Source organism: Pseudoliparis swirei, chromosome 11, assembly GCF_029220125.1.
Source record: "Pseudoliparis swirei isolate HS2019 ecotype Mariana Trench chromosome 11, NWPU_hadal_v1, whole genome shotgun sequence".
In the NCBI taxonomy this organism is placed as follows: Eukaryota; Metazoa; Chordata; class Actinopteri; order Perciformes; family Liparidae; genus Pseudoliparis; species Pseudoliparis swirei.
The window spans coordinates 1,692,708-1,712,078 of record NC_079398.1 but is presented as its reverse complement, the minus strand read 5'-3'; the positions used below and the strand labels follow the sequence as shown (position 1 = coordinate 1,712,078).

At 40.8% G+C, this 19,371-nt stretch overlaps 1 protein-coding gene across 1 annotated transcript; it reads right to left on the bottom strand.

The window, feature by feature from the left end:
- Window positions 1-343: 343 nt before the first annotated feature.
- grhl1 (grainyhead-like transcription factor 1) lies at window positions 344-15,865 on the bottom strand. Its single transcript, XM_056426404.1, has 16 exons — window positions 15,749-15,865; window positions 13,421-13,610; window positions 12,574-12,647; window positions 11,616-11,752; window positions 11,291-11,526; window positions 10,742-10,824; window positions 10,249-10,402; window positions 10,017-10,128; window positions 9,177-9,271; window positions 6,898-7,141; window positions 5,878-6,005; window positions 4,831-4,859; window positions 4,535-4,617; window positions 2,865-2,950; window positions 2,359-2,423; window positions 344-1,726 (listed from the first exon to the last, which is right to left on the bottom strand). The coding sequence occupies exons 1-16, from the start codon at window positions 15,766-15,768 to the stop codon at window positions 1,612-1,614; spliced, it is 1,851 nt and encodes a 616-aa protein (XP_056282379.1). The 5' UTR covers window positions 15,769-15,865; the 3' UTR covers window positions 344-1,611.
- Between the last annotated feature and the right edge of the window lie 3,506 nt (window positions 15,866-19,371).

Genomic DNA, 19,371 nt, shown 5'->3' with positions numbered 1-19,371 from the left:
GCTAAAACAGCATACCACTCAAGTCATGAGGATGTCTGTATCAACTATTTGAACCTGAGGGTGCATGCAGGAATTGGAGGCAAGGTTTCCGACTGCATACAGACTGAGGGTCGATGCCCAGACATCTGCTCCTGTGGACGCACACACACACACACACACATACTGGCATGGCAAAGTTAATCTTTGCAGCTCAACACATGAACTAGATAGATCTAAGGTAACATATTTAAAACCATTTCCTATTCATAGACGGTTGTAAAAATGGACTATTTTCGTTACATGGAGGCATGTTTGAAAATGTATGGAGACAGTAGATAAAACAAAGAAGAGAAGGTCTAAGACAGAAGCTGCTAGAGAACTTTTATTGGGCACTTTGTGCATCAAATCCATTACAACAAAAAAACACATTGATAACTTTTTGTCCCTTGACATAGAATAACTTCATATAAAAAGGAAAAAAAACATTATATTAATAGGAATAATAGAAATTTGGATACATATAGTAAATTTAAAAAAACAATGACCCACATCCATCTCTTAATAAATATATACACAATAAGTACTGAAATACAAAAGAAGGGATCAGATAGATCAATTTTTTCAGTGGTATATACAACAATATTTCCATTTTAAAAAAGTCTGCTTATCAGATAATATGTATCATATATCATAGTTATGGCAATAGAGGAGAGGTTATTTTTCCGAATGTGTCTGAACATAAATGTACTTATTGCACTTCCAGAACAGCCTGACTGTACTCAACATTCATTGACCTATTTCATCAACATTCAGAAAACTACTCTACAGGGGAACGGTAGCTGTGTTTTAGCATCGTTATCGATAAATATTTAGTGACTATTTAATACTTACAAAGAGGCTATTTTTATATTGATCGAACAAAAAACATATTTTAAGTCATTTCATTCACAAACAACATGTATCCTCTACTAAAAAAAACATTTACATTATTCTACCCTAATTGTATGATGGTTGAAGAGTTTTGCACACTAAATACTGCCACGTTGTTTTGTATTAATACGCTGAACCACTTGGGCTCCGTCAACAATTTGCTGTCTTACTTTTGGGCACAAAATCACCATATTTACAGATCGCGATCATCAGTGCTATGGCTTCAGGAAGCAGAAGACAAGCCGTTCCCCTCGTAAAAAGAAACACTGCTGCTTGCATAGCATGAGGTAGCAGCACCACAAATGCTCTGCACACACATTGACACATGTAGGCATTATTATCTGAGGTGCAACTTACTGAATACAAAATAGAGGTGTCACAACAATGAAACCTGTACTAGCTTGTTGATTCTTATGCACTATTCTACATTTTGAGATGTCATTTTTAAAAAAAAATTATGTATAACTTACATATCTAATCAGCATTGGGGTTTTTTTAAGAGCTAAGGCTTATTTAAATACCTTTTGTGGGACTTTTAAAATTAGTTTGATGATAATACAGCACAGAGACAACATGATTTAAGTTTTAAATCAAGTCCATAATCACTGCATAGCTAGACGTGTAAACCACTACTCCTGACGGCTCCATTTCATTCGTCCTCCATCCCTCTGGTTCTGGGTGATGTCACCATCTCCCGTCCAATCAGATCTCAGTGAGGGTAAGTTTGTACATGCCGCCCATCTCCTCCATGGTGATCTGGAAGGTGTCTTCGTTTGAGTAGTGTTTGATGATGTTGTCATCCATGTGCACTAGGATCCTGTTATAAATCAGATATGGATGTTAGTGACCAGTTCATTTCATCAAGACTAATGTCCTCTATGAAACAACACACAAACAAATGGAGAAATCACTCTACTGGATGCATGTATAACTGTAAAATAAAGGATTTAATAAAGAAATAAGCATATTTCCACAAATTTCAAACATTCCTTTCAGGTTTTGCCCAAGACCATGGCTCCATCTTCAATATGCAAATTGATTACTTTAATCGAGTGTGATTGCTGATGTTTAATAAACTCACAAATTTCCAAATAAATATCCATTAGAAAGAAGTTTTGAAGTAAAGTCAGGCAACATGTGTCAGTGTGGTTTGGTGCTGGTGTGAAGGAGTGTTGGCCTCGTGTCAAAGGGATATGACATAAATCAGCCAATGATGAATCTGGGAAAGCCAAGGCCTTGATAGACACTCATTATAACCCTTTTGACGAAGAACTACATTGAGCTTAATTTGCTTATTAAAAGTTAAAAAAATTATTTGAGAGAGCCCTTGAGGAAAATACTACTGAGGGAAGAATACAACTAATGTATCTTGTTATTAATTAATGTCATGTCTGGTCCTTCACAATGTGTAACACATATTGTAGTGCAGTGATAATAAAGCATACTAACCCTTTCTTGCACTTCTTATAGACTTTTTCAACCTTTTCCAAAGGTAATTCATACTTCTCTGAAATCTGGTTGAAAAAACAAACACAAATCAATGTTAGATTATTGAAAGAAACATAACAGTTTGATCAAAGACAATTATAATCCTAAACAGACATCTGGATCACCTGTTAGAGCAATCTATTCCACTGTTGGTTCTCCAACAGTAGCCTCACAGCACAACTTTTTTCCTCAACCTTTTTCCCAGCCCCCCCTCCTACATTACTTCTTTTAGCGTCGCCCTCTGTCCCTTTTTAACTGTCTCTCTCTCTCTCTCTTTCTCCCCCAATCCATACTTTATTTCCCCAAAGAGTCAGTGTCCTCTTACAGGTCAGTTAACCTGCCGTTGTGTCTTCGACACACAGCGGGAACTGGATCTCAAGTGCATTGGCCCGAGTCCTCCGATATAAAACTAAATCATGAAGCGCAGTACCAGCCACGACCAGTACGGTGACCTGAAGTCAACTTACAGCTTCCACCAGGCCTTTCAGCGTGGGATTCTTCAGCATGAGGGCATCGAACACCTCCTCCGTCTCCTTGCGCACGTACAGCAGCACTGTGTGGGGAGAAAGAGAAAGAAGAGATGAGAATAAGTCAAAGCCAAGTATCAAAAGCAAACCTCAAATCTGGCCTCAGACAAAAGTCACTGGCAGGAGTGAAGCGTGCGTCAGTCACAACTCGACTGCTGCTTTGGTTAATTTGTGTGGGTTTGAGGATTTGTGGCGTTACTGCTTCCATGTCTCCATTTTGAAACGGCGAAGCACATATGTGTAATCCATTTGTGAATTTGAAGATGTATTATATAAACTAAATACTCCCCTGCCAGACTTTTCAGGCTCTCGTCAAAGTAGTGGCAGTGTGCCCAGACAAAGCACACCTAGAAAGCACATTCATTATACATGGGCAGACCCACCGCTCAGTCTCCTCTAAATAGATCATGCCCGAAATAGAATTTCTCAAATTGTTTTTCAACTTGTTTTGGCCCCATAATTCAACAATTATTCAAAGACGCAACTATGTGTACAGGATTTTTTTTTTTTTTTAACTCGTGTGAGCAAAACCAGATTTGAAAGAAGTAAGACCGTATGGTTAGAGACCGTGGTGCGGTTTCATAATGCGACAACTTATATAGGCCACAGTTCACTGTGGTCTGGAGCTGCCATGGTTAACCTTTTTTGGGATGGATGTCATGTCATGTTCAACAAATGGGCGGTTCTCCTTGCAGCACTCACACTCTTCTTACTGGAAAACACAACAGCTATTGGGGAAAGATTATCGAAAACTTCCCCAAAACCTTTAACTCTATTTAGTTAGGTTCTGGTGATTAACAGGCCATGCTTTTTGCTGAATAACGCTCCATTTGAGATTTATTTTATGGCATAGTGTTTCATGAGTTATGAGCAGTTTTATTTCACAAGAAAATATATAAATTAGAGAAAATCTGAAATGTACATGAACTTGACCCCCGGAGACTCTTGGTGTGGTTCACCGATTGGTCGGTTTACATGTGATCCGGTCTATTGGTTCTCTGGAGAAAACGTATCTTGCAAGATGTAGTCAGGCTCTGAGAAGCTATCGATCCTAAGTATGCAGGTATATTAAATGATCAAGTTGAAGCCTATAACGTTCCTCTTCGAGATAATACACATCTTAAAGCATGTATTTACACATCTAATTATCGTAAAGAGCTTGCTGCTTGCCTATGAATAGTATATAGAGGAAAGGGCATGGGCTTGTTTGCAAGTGTGTGCACATAGTTATCAGTGGTATTTTGTTGGTTCAGTGGAGGCCTTGGACACGTGTCTGTGTTTTGACAGACCTGGAATCCCATGGAGGGAGGGAGAGAGAGAGAGAGAGAGAGAGAGAGAGAAAGAGAGAAAGAGAGAGAGAGAAGGGCAGAAAGGAAAGTGACAAAGAGTCAGACACAGTGCATGCATGCATGTGTGTGTGTGAGTATTCCTAATACGAGGCCTCCTGGTGTAGAGGTAGTGTGTGTGTGTGTGTGTGTGTTGCCCCTCTGGGCCAACCACAGAAATACACACTTTAACACACTAATTTGTCCTCTGAAAAGAGCACAACTCCCCTAATCAGCACATCAAAGCATTACATTACATGACAGCAACACACACAAACACAGTACCTTTCTTTGGTTCCCCTCCTCTCGCCATCTTGTTTGGAGTCGAACCAAACTCCTCATCGCTGAAGGGTCTCTTCATGCCCAAACTGCAGTGGACACACGAATCAAAGATCACAGACTGAAATGCAAACAACCAGCTAACAGGCGATAAAACTGACACGTATGCACACAATGCCAACGGTCATGTATCTCTGTATTCATTTTACTTGGGAGGAACCGAAAGGTTGTCTCACTTCAAAACGACTTTAAAAGCAATTGTGAATCGAGCGAGAGTAATATCAGGGCCTGTGTGAACATACCTGTCCTCTGCGTCGTCGGTTGGGAAAGTCTGCAGAGAAAAGAGAAATGGAGAAATTAACTCTCATGGAAAAAATGGATAAAAAACAACTACCAACTATCGATAGTATCAAAGACGACTTTGAATTGTAAATAGTATCAGCTGTAAATATCTGAGAGTCGGGTACCTAATATTCATGCTAAAATGATTATACTGTATATCCTGCAATGCATTTTTTGTTCAGCGACTGAATTGATTGCAGACATTGTTGTTAATAGTATTATATTCTGAGAGGGAACCCTGTAAACCCAGTTTATCAGAAACTGATAGCAGTTCAGTCAGGTTCATGTCGTGGTCACATCAAAAGGCCTCACTAGTGCAAGGTAGACTTAGTTACTCAGCTGGGACAGATCACAATGTGGCCAGCAGGGGGCGCTCAAAGGTCAGTAGTAGTGCTCAAATCATTTGTTTCCTTCATTTACTACAAATATATCAGCTCATCCTAAATGTCAAAGAAAACATGAAAAGTGCCTGAAATAATGTGTACAGGGCAGGGCTTAACACACACTCACTCACACACACTCACACACACGCGTGATGTGACGTGTTCATCCTGACTGGAAGAAGCAAAGCTCAGAGTCCAGTCAGAGGAAGATTAAAACCTGAGAAACCAGGGTCGGTAAAATCTGCCACATACAGCATCTCCACATCATCAACACTGCAGTCTGCGGACGTCTCTCCGTCCCTAAATATATATCCTTATTTTCCTCTGAGCATATGGTAGAAGAACAGGTAGTATCTTCTTCGTTTCGGGGTTCATTTTGAGTCACTGGTAAATGATTCATCCGGTGAGTAAGCAGTCTGAAACACCGCCATCAGTACGTTGGACTCAAAGCTCTAAACAGGAACTCAATGTTCCTGCCAACCGGCCGGCATGTCACCTCGACCCAATTGCCTGATAAGTGGGAGGAGGCAGAAACTAAAGTGTTTATGGCCCATCGAGGATGCCGCGAATGTTGCAAGACATGTTGTTTCTCGGTGGATTGGTGTGCGTCTGTCTGGCACTCACATGGCGCTGGAAGGTGGAGAGGTGGATGTCAGGAATGAAAAGGACGGGCTGGGTCTCGTGGTCAGTCAACATCTTGAAGATGGTCATGTCGTTGCGCTTCTGGAGGATGGGGACTTTGGCATCTACAACTGGGAGGAGAAGACGCAACAGGGAGCCGCTCAGTCTTTCATCAGGTTTCCACCGAGTGTCTTTAAAGTCTGCGTTAATGTCACGGCCTCTCGGGAGCAGCACAATAAGCTGTAAACATCGACATGGAATCCCTTTAGAACGTCATTTACACACTCCACAAACACAGAGCAACTCAAGCATTTACGGTCGTGTGTCTGGGCTCTTTAACCCTCCTGTTACCTTGAGGGTCAATTTGACCCCATTCAATGTTTAACGTCGGTGTTCTTTGGGGTCAATTTGACCCCAGGCTGTTTTTCACTGTCAAACATATAAGAAATATCAACTTTTTTATATATTTTAAGGGCTATTTAGGTAGTCAACAAACAAACATAAAGTACCTCACACTTAAACTTGGGAAACAATATTAATTCTAATAATTTTCTGGAGGTTTTAATTGCTGGGGTCAAATTGACCCCGAGGGTAAAATATGTTAGTAAATGTGAAGGTAACAGGAGGGTTAAGGACAATATTCACTCTATTTTAGCTTTGGTTTTGGTTTCTACAGGTCTATCTTCGTCTGTCTGAGCTTTCAGTGGCTTGATCAGCAGGCTGATATTGACAGGAGTGATGCGAGTGGTTCATCACTGCCAGCGTCCACTTTCACAGGAAACATGTCATAACATGTCATTTACTTACAAATTATGATGACTGCAGCTTTAAGACCAACACCCACAGGTGATTTAAGGTGAGAAAGAGCCCAGGTGTTGTATTTCTTCATCTGTTATGGAGTGTAACCGACACTAATACACTTAAACTCTGGGATTAGGTGGGGGAAATAATCTAAATCAAATAATAGCAGTTTCACGCCCCCGCTCATGCTTGTTCTACGAGGTGAAGTGCCGAGTGACTCACAGGCGAGGCCAGGGTTAAGCTCGGCGACCTTCCCTTTTCGGCGGGACTGCTTCCTCTCCTCGTCTCGGATCTTCCTCTCGGCCCCCTTGTCGCAGAAGACTTTGATCTGGCAGAATGCGCGGTGGATGGGCTTGTTGCTGCGGTTGTTGTAGCTGTAGGTGTCAATCTGCAGGTTCAGAGGAAGCCCCTTCACGCCCTTCTGGGAGGAGAAGTCGGTGCTCAGGCAGTTGACGGAGATGAAGATCTGTGGAAGGAGGAACCGTTGTGTTTAAAGCATGGAGAAAAATGTCCAACTTCACCCGTACAAAGTTATAGAAACAAACACAAACAAAGTGTCTACAAGCATCGTCTTCTATTTCTATAATAGCTGCTTCTTCATCATGAATTTTTTTCATGAATCATTCACATTATCATGATAGTAGAACACTGGGGGCTCTGCAGCTCCTCGGGTACATTCAGAGTTCTGTGTTGCCCTCCGTTGGTTAACTACAGTCATCACAGGCTCGTCTGTCTTCCTCTCGTGAAGATGCTCCCTTGTCCTCCCGGTGCTTGTATTGGAAACAGGTTATCATTGTGTCAACAAAACACACTATCATAACAGAACGAACAGAAAGGAGCCGAGGGGTCAACAGCAAACATCACAGATAATATAGATATTATAAAAAAACTTAGTGAATGTATTTATGCATAGATTGTGCATTAATCGCTAAATACACTGAGCATTATATTTATATAAATAAATATATACATATGTATAAATATATACATATATTTATGTATATATATATACATATTGATATGTATATATAAATAAATATATACATACATTTATGTATATATATACATATATTGATGTATATATATATACATATTGATATTTATATACATATACATATCTAGTTGATATCTGTCAAGTTGGAATAAAATCCCTTTACAAGTAAAAAGACTGTATTATCGTTGTATTTATTAAATTGTTCAACTGTGTTTGTGTGTGCCATATTTTCTCCAACCTTGAATTGTTCTATAATAATATTCGGGGTTATGTGTAAGTTTTTCGATGTGCCTGAATATTCTTCCTTGTATTTGGGGTTTGTGGCTTCTTTGTACTGTATTAAATGCATTGAAGAAATAATTGTCATCATTTTTGAGAACATCAGTTAAATGCCCCAGAGCAGGTAAACATAAGGGAGGCCTTTTGCAAACACAGCACAATGCATATACGCTGCGGAGCAATCACCCTTGGGGGGGGGAAAGCCACACACCTGCTCACACACAGAGAGGACATGCGAAAGAGAGGTAAATACACACACACACACACACTTTTTCATCCTTCATCCAACATCTCATCTAATTGATGAGATGCTCAAACAACGCGGCAGGGTGGTGCTTCAAAAAAGACACACAAGGATGAACATCCTATGGACACAGGCCTCGAGTCATGAGACAGTTAGAGACACATCCTGGTGTGTGTCTGTGTCTGTGTCTGTGTGTGTGTGTGTGTGACTATGTAAGTTGAAAGCCAAAGGAGATGAGCGGTGGCTCCATGTTGTCAGTTTAGCTTGTCGGCGGCCCTCCACCTCGGGCTGCCAGTGGATCGGCTCCAGGGAGCTCCGACACGAGGGTCAACAACAAGTGCAACAAATGGAAGTGGAAGAGAGGACAGGAGCTCCTCTTTTCAGTCGTCTCTCCTACCCGTTGAATAAGATTTTATTTGTTAACTGTGTGATCCAGTCTCCGTCCCCCCCTGCTGAGTTTCCTCATTCCTACACCCTTTGTTGCAGCCGTTTGGTGTGCAGGAAAAAACCTTAACACCCAGCATCACAATGGGCCGAGTCAAGAAAACGCTCACCGCACACCTCCATGTCTCCGCGCAACAAGATTAAACACACAAGAGGAGGGGAGGGACGCCATGACGGCATCCTTCACGCCTCTATTTAGGCCCCAATGTTCTTTAACGACTATTTTGGAGGATCACAATGAACAAAGCTGCTGATGATCACACACATGTTAACACCTGAAACCTAAACTCTGGTCTTTGGCAAAAAACACACAAGACCTTAAACAAAAAAGGAGGAGTCGTCTATTTTTGGCTTAAGGTTTTAGGAGTGTTGATGTGAAAAGGTCAAGGCTGGTTTTAAGAGTTCAAGACAAGGAAGTTTATGAAAACCCTGAGGACCAAACACTGTTATTGTTCTTACAAAAATGATGTCAGAAGCAGCCTTGTGGTTTGAATATGATGTCATTCAGGCGTATAGTGTGTCTCTATTTGTTGGTCTTACTTTGGCCTCATCATTGGTGTCCCAGGTGAAGGAAATGGCGTTATAGGAAATCTCCTCGATGTTACCGATGGTGTTGAAGCTCTCCTTGTAGTCAGCTGTCACAATAAAACAACAGTTTCGTGAATTTTATAGCAGTTTGAAAAAGTGTCGGGAAACTTTATCTTTATTTATGAAATGCTGAGTTCTTAAAGGCTGCAGAATTAATCCATTGCAACACATGTTTTCCTCTTAACTCAACTGCTCCACTGCTAATTTGACAAATTATTGCAGCACCCTTGTTAATAATAATAATGGATTCCATTTGTAAGGCACTCTTCATCCAAGAATCTCAGAGCGCCACATAGTTAAAACTGTAATAAAAAAGGAATATTTGAAACAGTCAACTAAAAGTGATGAATGCCTTTCTGAATAAAAAGGTTTTGAAGCCTTAAAGTCTTAACCCTCCTGTTACCTTTAGGGTCAATTTGACCCCATTCAATGTTTAATGTCGGTTTTCTTTGGGGTCAATTTGACTCCAGGCTGTTTTTCACTGTGTCAAACATATAAGAAATATCAACTTTTTTATATATTTAAAGGTCTATTTAGGTAGTCAACAAACAAACATAAAGTACCTCACACTTAAACTTGGGAAACAATATAAATTAAAATAATTTTCTGGAGGTTTTAATTGCTGGGGTCAAATTGACCCCGATGGTAAAATATGTTAGTAAATGTGAAGGTAACAGGAGGGTTAAAAGAGTCCAGTGTCTGTGTTGCCCTTTGGTGGTCAGGGAGACTGTTCTATATTTTGTTCCGCCAAATAGTATTTTACGTGATTGAAATACAAATAATGGTTCTTACCAATATCCAGACACCTCTGTTTGGCGGTGTGCTGTCTGGAGTGCCAATACTTCCAGTGCTTCAGCTGGTCATCTCTGCACTTCTCCTCTCCGAACACCACCATCACGACACTCTGGCAATGCATGAGCACAGACAATGACAACGCTTCCAAAAGGTTCAAATGATAATTTAGCATTTGATTAACGTGATTCATCCTATGTCGTCGAGTTTTCGGTGTATTTCTTATTCTTACCCTGACTTTGGTAATGGGTTGCTGCATTCCTTTGTTGTCAACCTCCCTGAGGGTGATGGGGTAAAACTGGCCCTTGTTGAGGTACGTCATCGTCCCGTCGCCCGTCTTCTGACGCAGAGACTTGGACGCCTCAAGGGTGGACTCAAAGTTATTCCTAAAAGACGGTAAAAAAAAAAGCCGCAGAATTAAGTAAACGTCAGGAATAAAACCTGTAGAAAAGGCTTTTATTTTCTGTAAAACTAGGTGACAATGGAACAATAGCATTCAAAAACCAAAGCATAAAGGGGCACGCGTCATTTATCAATTGCATCTGAAACGTGGCTTTAACATCCGTGTGCCAGATAACGCCCGTGTGTGCCGACTCTTGTCTTTCACGGAGGGTAGTCTGGTGTCTCCCTTGTGACTCCCATCAATGGGGCCATTCTGCAGTGTTGTGTTGAAATGCTGAATGGCGGAGGAAGTCTGACGGTGGGCAGGCGGCAGAGCGACTTACCCCGGCAAGGTGTTAAAATGAGTGTAGTCCTCAGGCGTCATGGACGCCATACGTAACTGGATATCCCCAGGGAAGGAATACACCTGCAACAGATAAAGAGCGAAGGCCCAGCAAAAAGAGGATATTAAACAGCGACTTCGCTATGATTTTATATTATTTATTTTAATTTGAATGGTCTTCCTTTAATCCCCCACCTCCCTTTCACATTGGTCTGTACAGGCGTTTTGTTGGGTTACTCTATTCTCAAGTAATTCGCCTCCAGGTAAAATGGAAAAAGAGGAGAGAGAAAGGGCTTTGGCTATTGTAGGAGAAGAGTACAGCGCTTTATTGTGTTGGTGAGACAATGGCATAATAACACACTAGCCGCTATTTTGGCATGTTCAAATAAAACCAGGGAAGGCTGAGCCCACCGCTGGCTCCATGGGATCAGGTGAATATCCCATTGTGTGATGGGAGAGATCTGAGAGCGGAGAAGAGAGGAAGGAGGGTTTTCTTTTTTTAGGGAGAGCATTAGCGGGGTTTTAGAAAGAGGGGGATCGAAACACACACCTCCTGGGAACCGTCCTTGTAACTCTCGGAGAAGGTGGAGTCGGGGGGCGTACGGGAATGGGTGCTGGGACTGAACTGCACCGTGTTGTGGGTGAGCTGGCGGTCATAGACGCCCACATGGGCGTCGGTTTCGGCACAGTTGTTCGGCACGGTCACCGAGAAGCCGTGCGTGGGCATCTCTGTCTTGACGGACGGGTAGTTTGGCACGGCGGCGAGGGAAACGGTGACGGTCGTGTCTGAAAAGACAAAATCAGCAAAATTGATGATCAGATTTACAGTTTTTAAGCTGCTCGCGTCTGTTTATGCGAATTGGATGGGAACAGACCCGGTGTGGGGAACTGGGCCCTCTTGTCCTGGGTCAGCTGAAGAATATTAAAGGGCCCCTTGAGGACCTGAATCCTGTTCTCCATACCGCCCTCCTGATGTTGAGCTATGGGGTGGTGTCCGGCCTGGATCTGGTGTCTGCAGCAAACAAAAACAGCACATATAGCACTGAATGTTTGGTGTTATCTGGTTTATTGTGGATCTCATTAACCAAAACTCACATTAAAAACTTGTTCTCATATGAGCACATCATTTCAGGACCTTTATTATAATTTAACTCATATTTTAACTGATACGTAGCTGTTATTTTACTGGTTTTTTTTCTTTGTGTGCATGTGCTCATGAGATATGTGGTTTTTATTCTTTGTTTTCACTGCTGTGCAGCCAATTTAGGGACAAAAGGTATATCGATTACCCGTAGACAACCAATATGAAGACACTGACATTGGATTCAGCTACTACACACCATTAAGAGCTCTCGAGCCTAATTATGTTATTCTGCTTTGAGAATTAAAAGCTCTATGTGGTTTTTTTATGACCCTTAACATTGTCAATTGTTTTTGTGCGACTGTCTGACTTCGACTGTTTTATACTCTCAGGATTCTCCTAAGAAATAAGTCGTGATGTCATTGACATCACCTGATGAATAAAGGTAATATAACCTTGTGTTTTAATTTGAAATAGAAAGCAAATATAGTGAGTTAGACTCCTAAATTGTGCTAAAAATGAGCTAAAAACAAGGTTGTTTTTGGTCCTGAAGAGAGGTTTTGGATAAACAAAGTGCTCCTTCACAAATGAATATGTGCCGTTTTAATGTAATTAGTGAGCAGCTAAGGCTGCACTCTGTGCCGCTCATTTGCATATATACAAATGCACACATGATTTAGAATGTGAAAGGGCTCGAATCCCTCTGTTCCCTTGATGCCGTGGTTCCCCCTGCTTTCTGTGCTGTTGCTTACCTTTTGTTGGGATCCACATCACAGACCAGGGCTTCTGGCTTGCTTTGGGTTATTGTTCTCTTTTCCCTGGGCACCTGTATGGAAAGGTAAACACAGCCGCTCAGCGTCTGACCACATCACATCCAACAAGCTGGGTCATCCTGCTGTCTATAGATCAGTTACAAGACCTAAGCTCTGCCTCACAGATGCTGCTTAGTGGTCAGATGTCAGTACGGAGAAAGATCATATACACTACCGTTCAAAAGTTTGGGGTCACTTAGAAATGTCTTTATTTTTCAAAGAAAAGCACAGTTTTTTCAATAAAGATAACATTAAATCAATCAGAAATACACTCTCTACATTGTTAATGTAGTAAATGACTATTCTAGGTGGAAACGTCTGGTTTCTAATGGAATATCTCCATAGGTGTATAGAGGCCCTTTTCCATCAACTATCACTCCAGTGTTCTAATGGTACATTGTGTTTGCTAATCGCCTTAGAAGACTAATATCTGATTAGAAAACCCTTGTGCAATTATGCTAGCACAGCTGAAAACAGTTATGCTGGTGATATAAGCTATACAACTGGCCTTCCTTTGAGCTTGAAGAACAAAATTAATACTTCAAATATTAATCATTATTTCTAACCTTGTCAATGTCTTGACTATATGTTCTATGAAATGTTCAATTCATTTGATAAATAAAAGTGTGAGTTTTCATGGAAGACACGAAATTGTCTGGGTGACCCCAAACTTTTGAACGGTAGTGTAGGTAAAGCCCGTCCGGATTTGGTAACTAACCCCCACCCCCGATACAACACTTTGCACTTTTGATTGCTTCCACATCTCCTGGTGAGGTTTTCCCGTTACCTTATAGTAGTCGTACAGCAGCCCGAGAGCTGCGGCGCTGTCCTCGTCCCCGTTGATGCTCATCATGGCCTTGGTGGCAGCCGTCAGCGGGTTCTCCAAGAAGGATTTCCAGGCTTCGTCTTCTGTGGTGAAGGAGCGACGCTGGCCGCCATAGCCCGGCTCGTTCTGGAGAACCAGGACCGCCCGCTTACTGGGAAAAGACAAAGTTTCATCAGCGACATATACAAATTAATTATTAAGATGTTACAGCTTTTTTTTAAATGTATTCCCATTTTAAAAGTTTCTTATCACAAAATTTAAATTCAAACTAAACACTGTAACACGACACCTACAGCGAATATAGACTCCGGGATTAATATCTCCTCATATGAGTTAATTCTCAAGCATTCGACATCATCCGAGCTTTGTGAGCAAATCATTGTGGGTAGTGATGGTGGTGTGAGCAAAGCATTGTGGGTAGTGATGGTGGTGTGAGCAAAGCATTGTGGGTAGTCAGAGTTCACAAAGCCAAGACCTACAATCACAACAACCTCTTTCAGAACAGACAAACAGGTTATAAACGTGAGCGATCCACCATGTCGCTGTTCTTTATAAGTCAGACCTGTTGTTCAAGCTTCTCAAGGATTGTGTAACAAATCTCAGCCGTCAAACCATTAAGGTGTCTCCAGCTAAAGATGCTCTACAGGCTCGTCCGGTGTGACGACTCAGACGCTTCTCATTGGCTGAGAGGCTGACCGCAAGTGACGTAACTGACCCTGTCACATTCCAGCGCCGTGCCACTGTTTTCAGAAAAGAATCACGAGTTTTTATTCAAAGTCAGTGGCAGCGTATTTCTCCTTCTCTTCGCCCTCCATCTTGTGAGGCCTTCGTTGCTTTGTCAACAGAGTGAACCCGATAAGAACATCCCAGCTTGTGTTTTGATGCGTCTCACCTGCTGGTTAATTTAAGCTCATTGAATTTAAGTAAACATCTTAAATTTAAAAAGAAATGACTACATCATTTCAAGAAGTGAGAAACGATGATGATCTCAATACTGAACTCTGAGTAAACTGTAATGTTTGCTCAGCTTATATTTACTCAGACGTGGTGAACCAACAAAGTTAAGTAATTAGTCGAGTAAATAAAGTTTCATCATTAGCTTTCCTTGTGAAGCTTTGGAAGCTGCTCACACTCATAATACACCTTCAATCATCTGACCCCTAAACCCAACTGCCTGATTTTCTGCCACTGCAAAGTGATTATGACGGCTCAGTTTCCATGTTGAGTATCTACAACAAATAAAGCTTTTTTTCCTCTCAATGGTCAAAGCTAAGTGCTAATTAGTAATCCTATATGTAATTGTGCTATTCATAAAAGGGAACCTGATAAGATCCATTATTTACTGGCAATAAAACTCGAAGGACATGTAATCTATTACTAAAACAAAAAAAGGAGTTTGATTGTTTTTCAGAGAGAGAGATTACAATGAGATTTTACTTGTAGTCAGTAATGCAGCATTATTTTGCTTTTGTCTCGAGCACTTGGAGAACTGTTTAAAGCATTTGGTATCAGATGTTTGACACCTAAAACATTGTCGATCTTCTCTCCTCATGTGGCCCTGTGCTTGCTTAGACTGTCTGTTAGTAAAGTCGAGCCAACGCCTAGCAGGTGTACAATTTCACTCCCCTCAAAACATCCCTCGTTATTGCCCTCAAATACCAAACAGAATATAGGTAAAGCATTTTTGACCAATATTCATATTATATAAAGTAAAGTACATGTAAATAGTTTTTAGTGAAGCTAAAACATGAATGAACCATCTGCAGAGTCCGTTTCTTTAGCTGACATCTCGCTGCTGAGGTTCATGTTTATTCCTAAACAAACATTATCGAGACTATCCACATAACTGTTAGAGCTTAAAGCGAAATCAAACAATAAACCGCCCATCTCTAACACGGGACAGTTTTTTTATTCTAACAGGCGCCTGGGCTCGCACGACAGGTGGAGATACACCTGTACAGGCTTGAACATGACAGGTGAAATCAGCGGAGTTACACCATGGGAAACTATGAGATACAATCGCCTTCCAGCTTGGCAGTCAAGTCTTAAAGTAAACTCACCCTCAAAAAAAAAAAGTTGATAAATAAAAGAATACTTAAATATCACAACACTTTTTTTTTTAAACATCACACAGCAGCTGCAGGTCAGAGGTGGACCGTGCTTTAAAGAATCCAGCAGTACCATAAACTCACAAAAGCAGTGTAAAAAAATGTCCCACAATAGTATTTTCAAGCTTATAATGTCTCGTGGTAGTTGTGCATGCTGTAAATGCAGAGTCAGGACACTTACTTGTCATGCTCCTGTGACATTTCGGTCGGTCGAACTGGACTTTCTAGTTGGTACTGAAAATCCGATCCGTCTTCTTTGCCGTGGAAAACTCCGCCGCTAACTCTGGATGAGGGCTGCGGCAACAAGCACGGTGTCCCCTTCTGAGAGAACGGGTTTTGTCGGCTTTTCTCGCTTTTTTGGGGGCTATGCTGAGACATTAAGGCCGGTTTTACCTGTGACAGGCGCGCGGATTGGATTACAGGAGGACGGGAGGGCGGGGCCATACTGTCAATTACCCTCTCCGAGGTTGTGATTGGCTCACCTGCTGGCCTACCTGAGTAGACTAGAGCCAGAGGAGGAGCAGGGTTCAACAACTGGGATTTTTATCGGATTGGGTTATTAATTGGGAAAGAGATGTGTTTTTAAATACTACATTATTTTTGAAAAGTTGAGGTGATTAAAGAGTTGCATGTTAAAAAAAAAAAGAGGAAAAAAAAGAAGGTGAGTAAAAGATAAAACAAGGATGCACCAGTATTACAACTGAATCACAACTGATGCATTACATAAGCCTGTGGTTGGTGCTCATTGAAGGACCGGAGGAGCAAGGAACACCGTCTGGTGGCATTGCCGCTGCAGCATTATAATAATGGTGGTCTTTTTGGTTGAGTTATAATAATCTCATGGGTTTCTGCAGGTTTGATCAGATTCCTACCTCTCTTTTCCCAAAATGTAAAATCTGTAAACATCACTGCATGGAGCTCATGGAACTCATTGATAGTCATTAATACAAGTTAACATAAGGCTACACATTTACATGGATAAAGTCGCGTTTTTTAAGTGGTATGTTCAACATTTGTAGGTTGAAATGAACATTAAAAAAGGTTTTGTTGTGGATGAATAAAACTGGTTTCCAACATAAAAGATGGGGGAACAAAATGCAGAGGGCTCGATCACTACAAATTGTGTTCAGAAGTTCATTTTTATATAATATGAGACTTCAAGTGATTATATTCTTACTGCAGTCTTCTTCCAAGTCAGAGACAGATTTGAAAAGCTGTGTATCCTTTAACGTCATGGCTGATACTCGCTTAAAATATCAGAATCAGCACCGATATCAGTCCGTTTGATTGGATAGGTGCATTTAAAAGGTTTATTATTCTACTTAAGGCCATTTAATATATTTGATACAGTTGTAGAGATGTTAAGTGTGTGTGGTCATACTGTACTTTCTAATGACTTTAGTACAATTAATTGCAAGAAAAAATAGAAATCTGATCATCTCTAACAACTGTGCAAACTACATCTCCTGAGACAGATTCTGTGATATGGTCGAAAGCTCCAGAATAGAGAATAGTCTTTTATTTTAATCTGATTAATAGTTTTAAAACATGTTGCAGGATCACTTGAGTTTAATTATCATGAGAATAAATTGATTATTTAGATGATTTTAGAAGTGTTTATCTTTTTTTTTTTAAGGCTGTAGATCTGTCAGTTTACATCTTACATTTTCTGAGCCAGGACATTTGTAAGAATATATTTAAAATAAAAGATAAAATGAAATAAAATATAATATCCAAGGAGGTAAATTGAGTTCACGTGACCAAATGTAATCTATAACTTTCTCCATGTGGCTGTCAGTTACAGTTTGCCATCTTCCTTAACTGTAAGTCAACCTTTTTCCTCATTTCACTCCCACCTGTGTCACCGTTACTGGATGACAGCACAGAGAGATGTTTACGTTCTCCTGGAGATTAGCATCAACCTGCAGATAAGAAACAGGCAAATTAATCCCAACACCTGCAGAATCATCCAGGAGAGCAAATTAAACGATGAATGAGCATGAAACCAAATCAGGGGTTCACTCTTAACGGTGAACATCTCATTTACAGCATCCTGCAGCAAGCAGCAGGAAACAGTCGCATGTATGTCAATGGGGCTTCATAAAGCGAGGAGTTCAATGGAAGTCGAGAAGATTTAAACAATTAGTGTTCAATTTAACACATTTATATTAATGATATATTGTAAGGTGCTCCCTATATGTTACATACTATATTTGCATTGGCTCTACTTTTCTTAATCATCGACAACTAGCTGTGATGACTACGATAAGAAAAGATTAAAAGAATAAACACTTTCAAAAACATGAACCCCCAAACGGGCGATGAAAGAATCCCCCCAGTGAAAACAAACAGGCTTGTTAGAGACACGGGGAGCTTAAAAGATGCTATCAGCGATATTCAAAGTTTCTCTCAAACAACACACACTGAGACAGAAACTAACTGTAATCCCCCTCCCCCACGTTCACTCATTCTATCTCTCTCACTCGCTCTCTGTCACTCAGACGCACACACACACACACACACACACACACACACACAGACTCAACCTCCTGCTCCTGGATCCTGGTTTACTGTTTATTTATCCCAGTGGAAAGACACCTGATTCTCCTGGAGCTTGTTTGTGTTTGCACTGAGGACATGGGATAATACAGTGAGGGAGGGATACGAGGATGTGTGTGTGTGTCTGTGTGTGTGTGTGTGTGTGTGTGTGTGTGTGTGTAATTGTGAGGCTGGGAATATGTACCTGGGCTGCTGATGGTGGGACAGACTTGATGCTGACTTGACAAAGAGCTGAGAGGCCATACCATGAGGGAAACACACACACACACACACAAAGCGTTGGATCAAAGTGTGGGATCAAACCTGAGAAAAGAACGACTGAGCGATTCTCCAGAAGTAGAAGAAGTAGATTTGGACAGATCTTTAAGTAAAAAATACAACTATGATGCAAAAATACCCCATTACATAACAGTAATACAGACATGAAAGTCCAGCATTCAAATTCAAACATTCAGAATAATCAGGAAAATCCAGTGAACATGTCAAAATAAAAACTACTCTTATAATATATGCTATTACAGTAATACAAATGCAGCAATGAGAATCCCAGAGTTGTAGCGGTGAAGCTATTTTATTGTCCGTTCGGTACATCCAGTGGTCCTCACCCTAAAGGTCCGGCCCAGCCAAAGGGTCCAAAGATAAATCTGAAGGATTGAGAGATTATTAATGGGAGAGGAACGAAGTGACTCACCTTTGTAAACACCTCTTCAACTTTTTTATAATATTTTCTTTATTGCGAAATATTTTTAATTTCACCTCCCTGGGCCTCAAACAGTTCCATGATTAAATCATCTGGGTAGTTTCCTGGGGAAATGTCTCTTTGGTGGAACTGATGACAATACATCGACATCTTAAACAGATCCCAGGGCCAAGGACGAGCTCACAGCCCCAGATTAACTCTTCAACAATGCATTGAATCTAATAAACGTATCATGTATTTTTTGTTAATCTGTAACTAATAACTATTGTCATATGAACGTAATGACGTAAATACTAGTGAAGTACCTCTCAACAACAGTATTTAAAGGTACTTGGATATGTTCCACCTTTAGGTTTGGAACCCAAAGTTCTGGTAGCTTCAAAGTCAAAACTATTTATTTAGATGAATGTGATATTATTGCTAAGTAGCTCTCTAATAAGATTTTTTCATCCTTAAATATGTCCGTCCTTTGGTGTGTTCTCGGTCCAATCTCCTATGCTTTGTACACATAATAAGAGATATTATCAAGCAAAACTTATAACAAA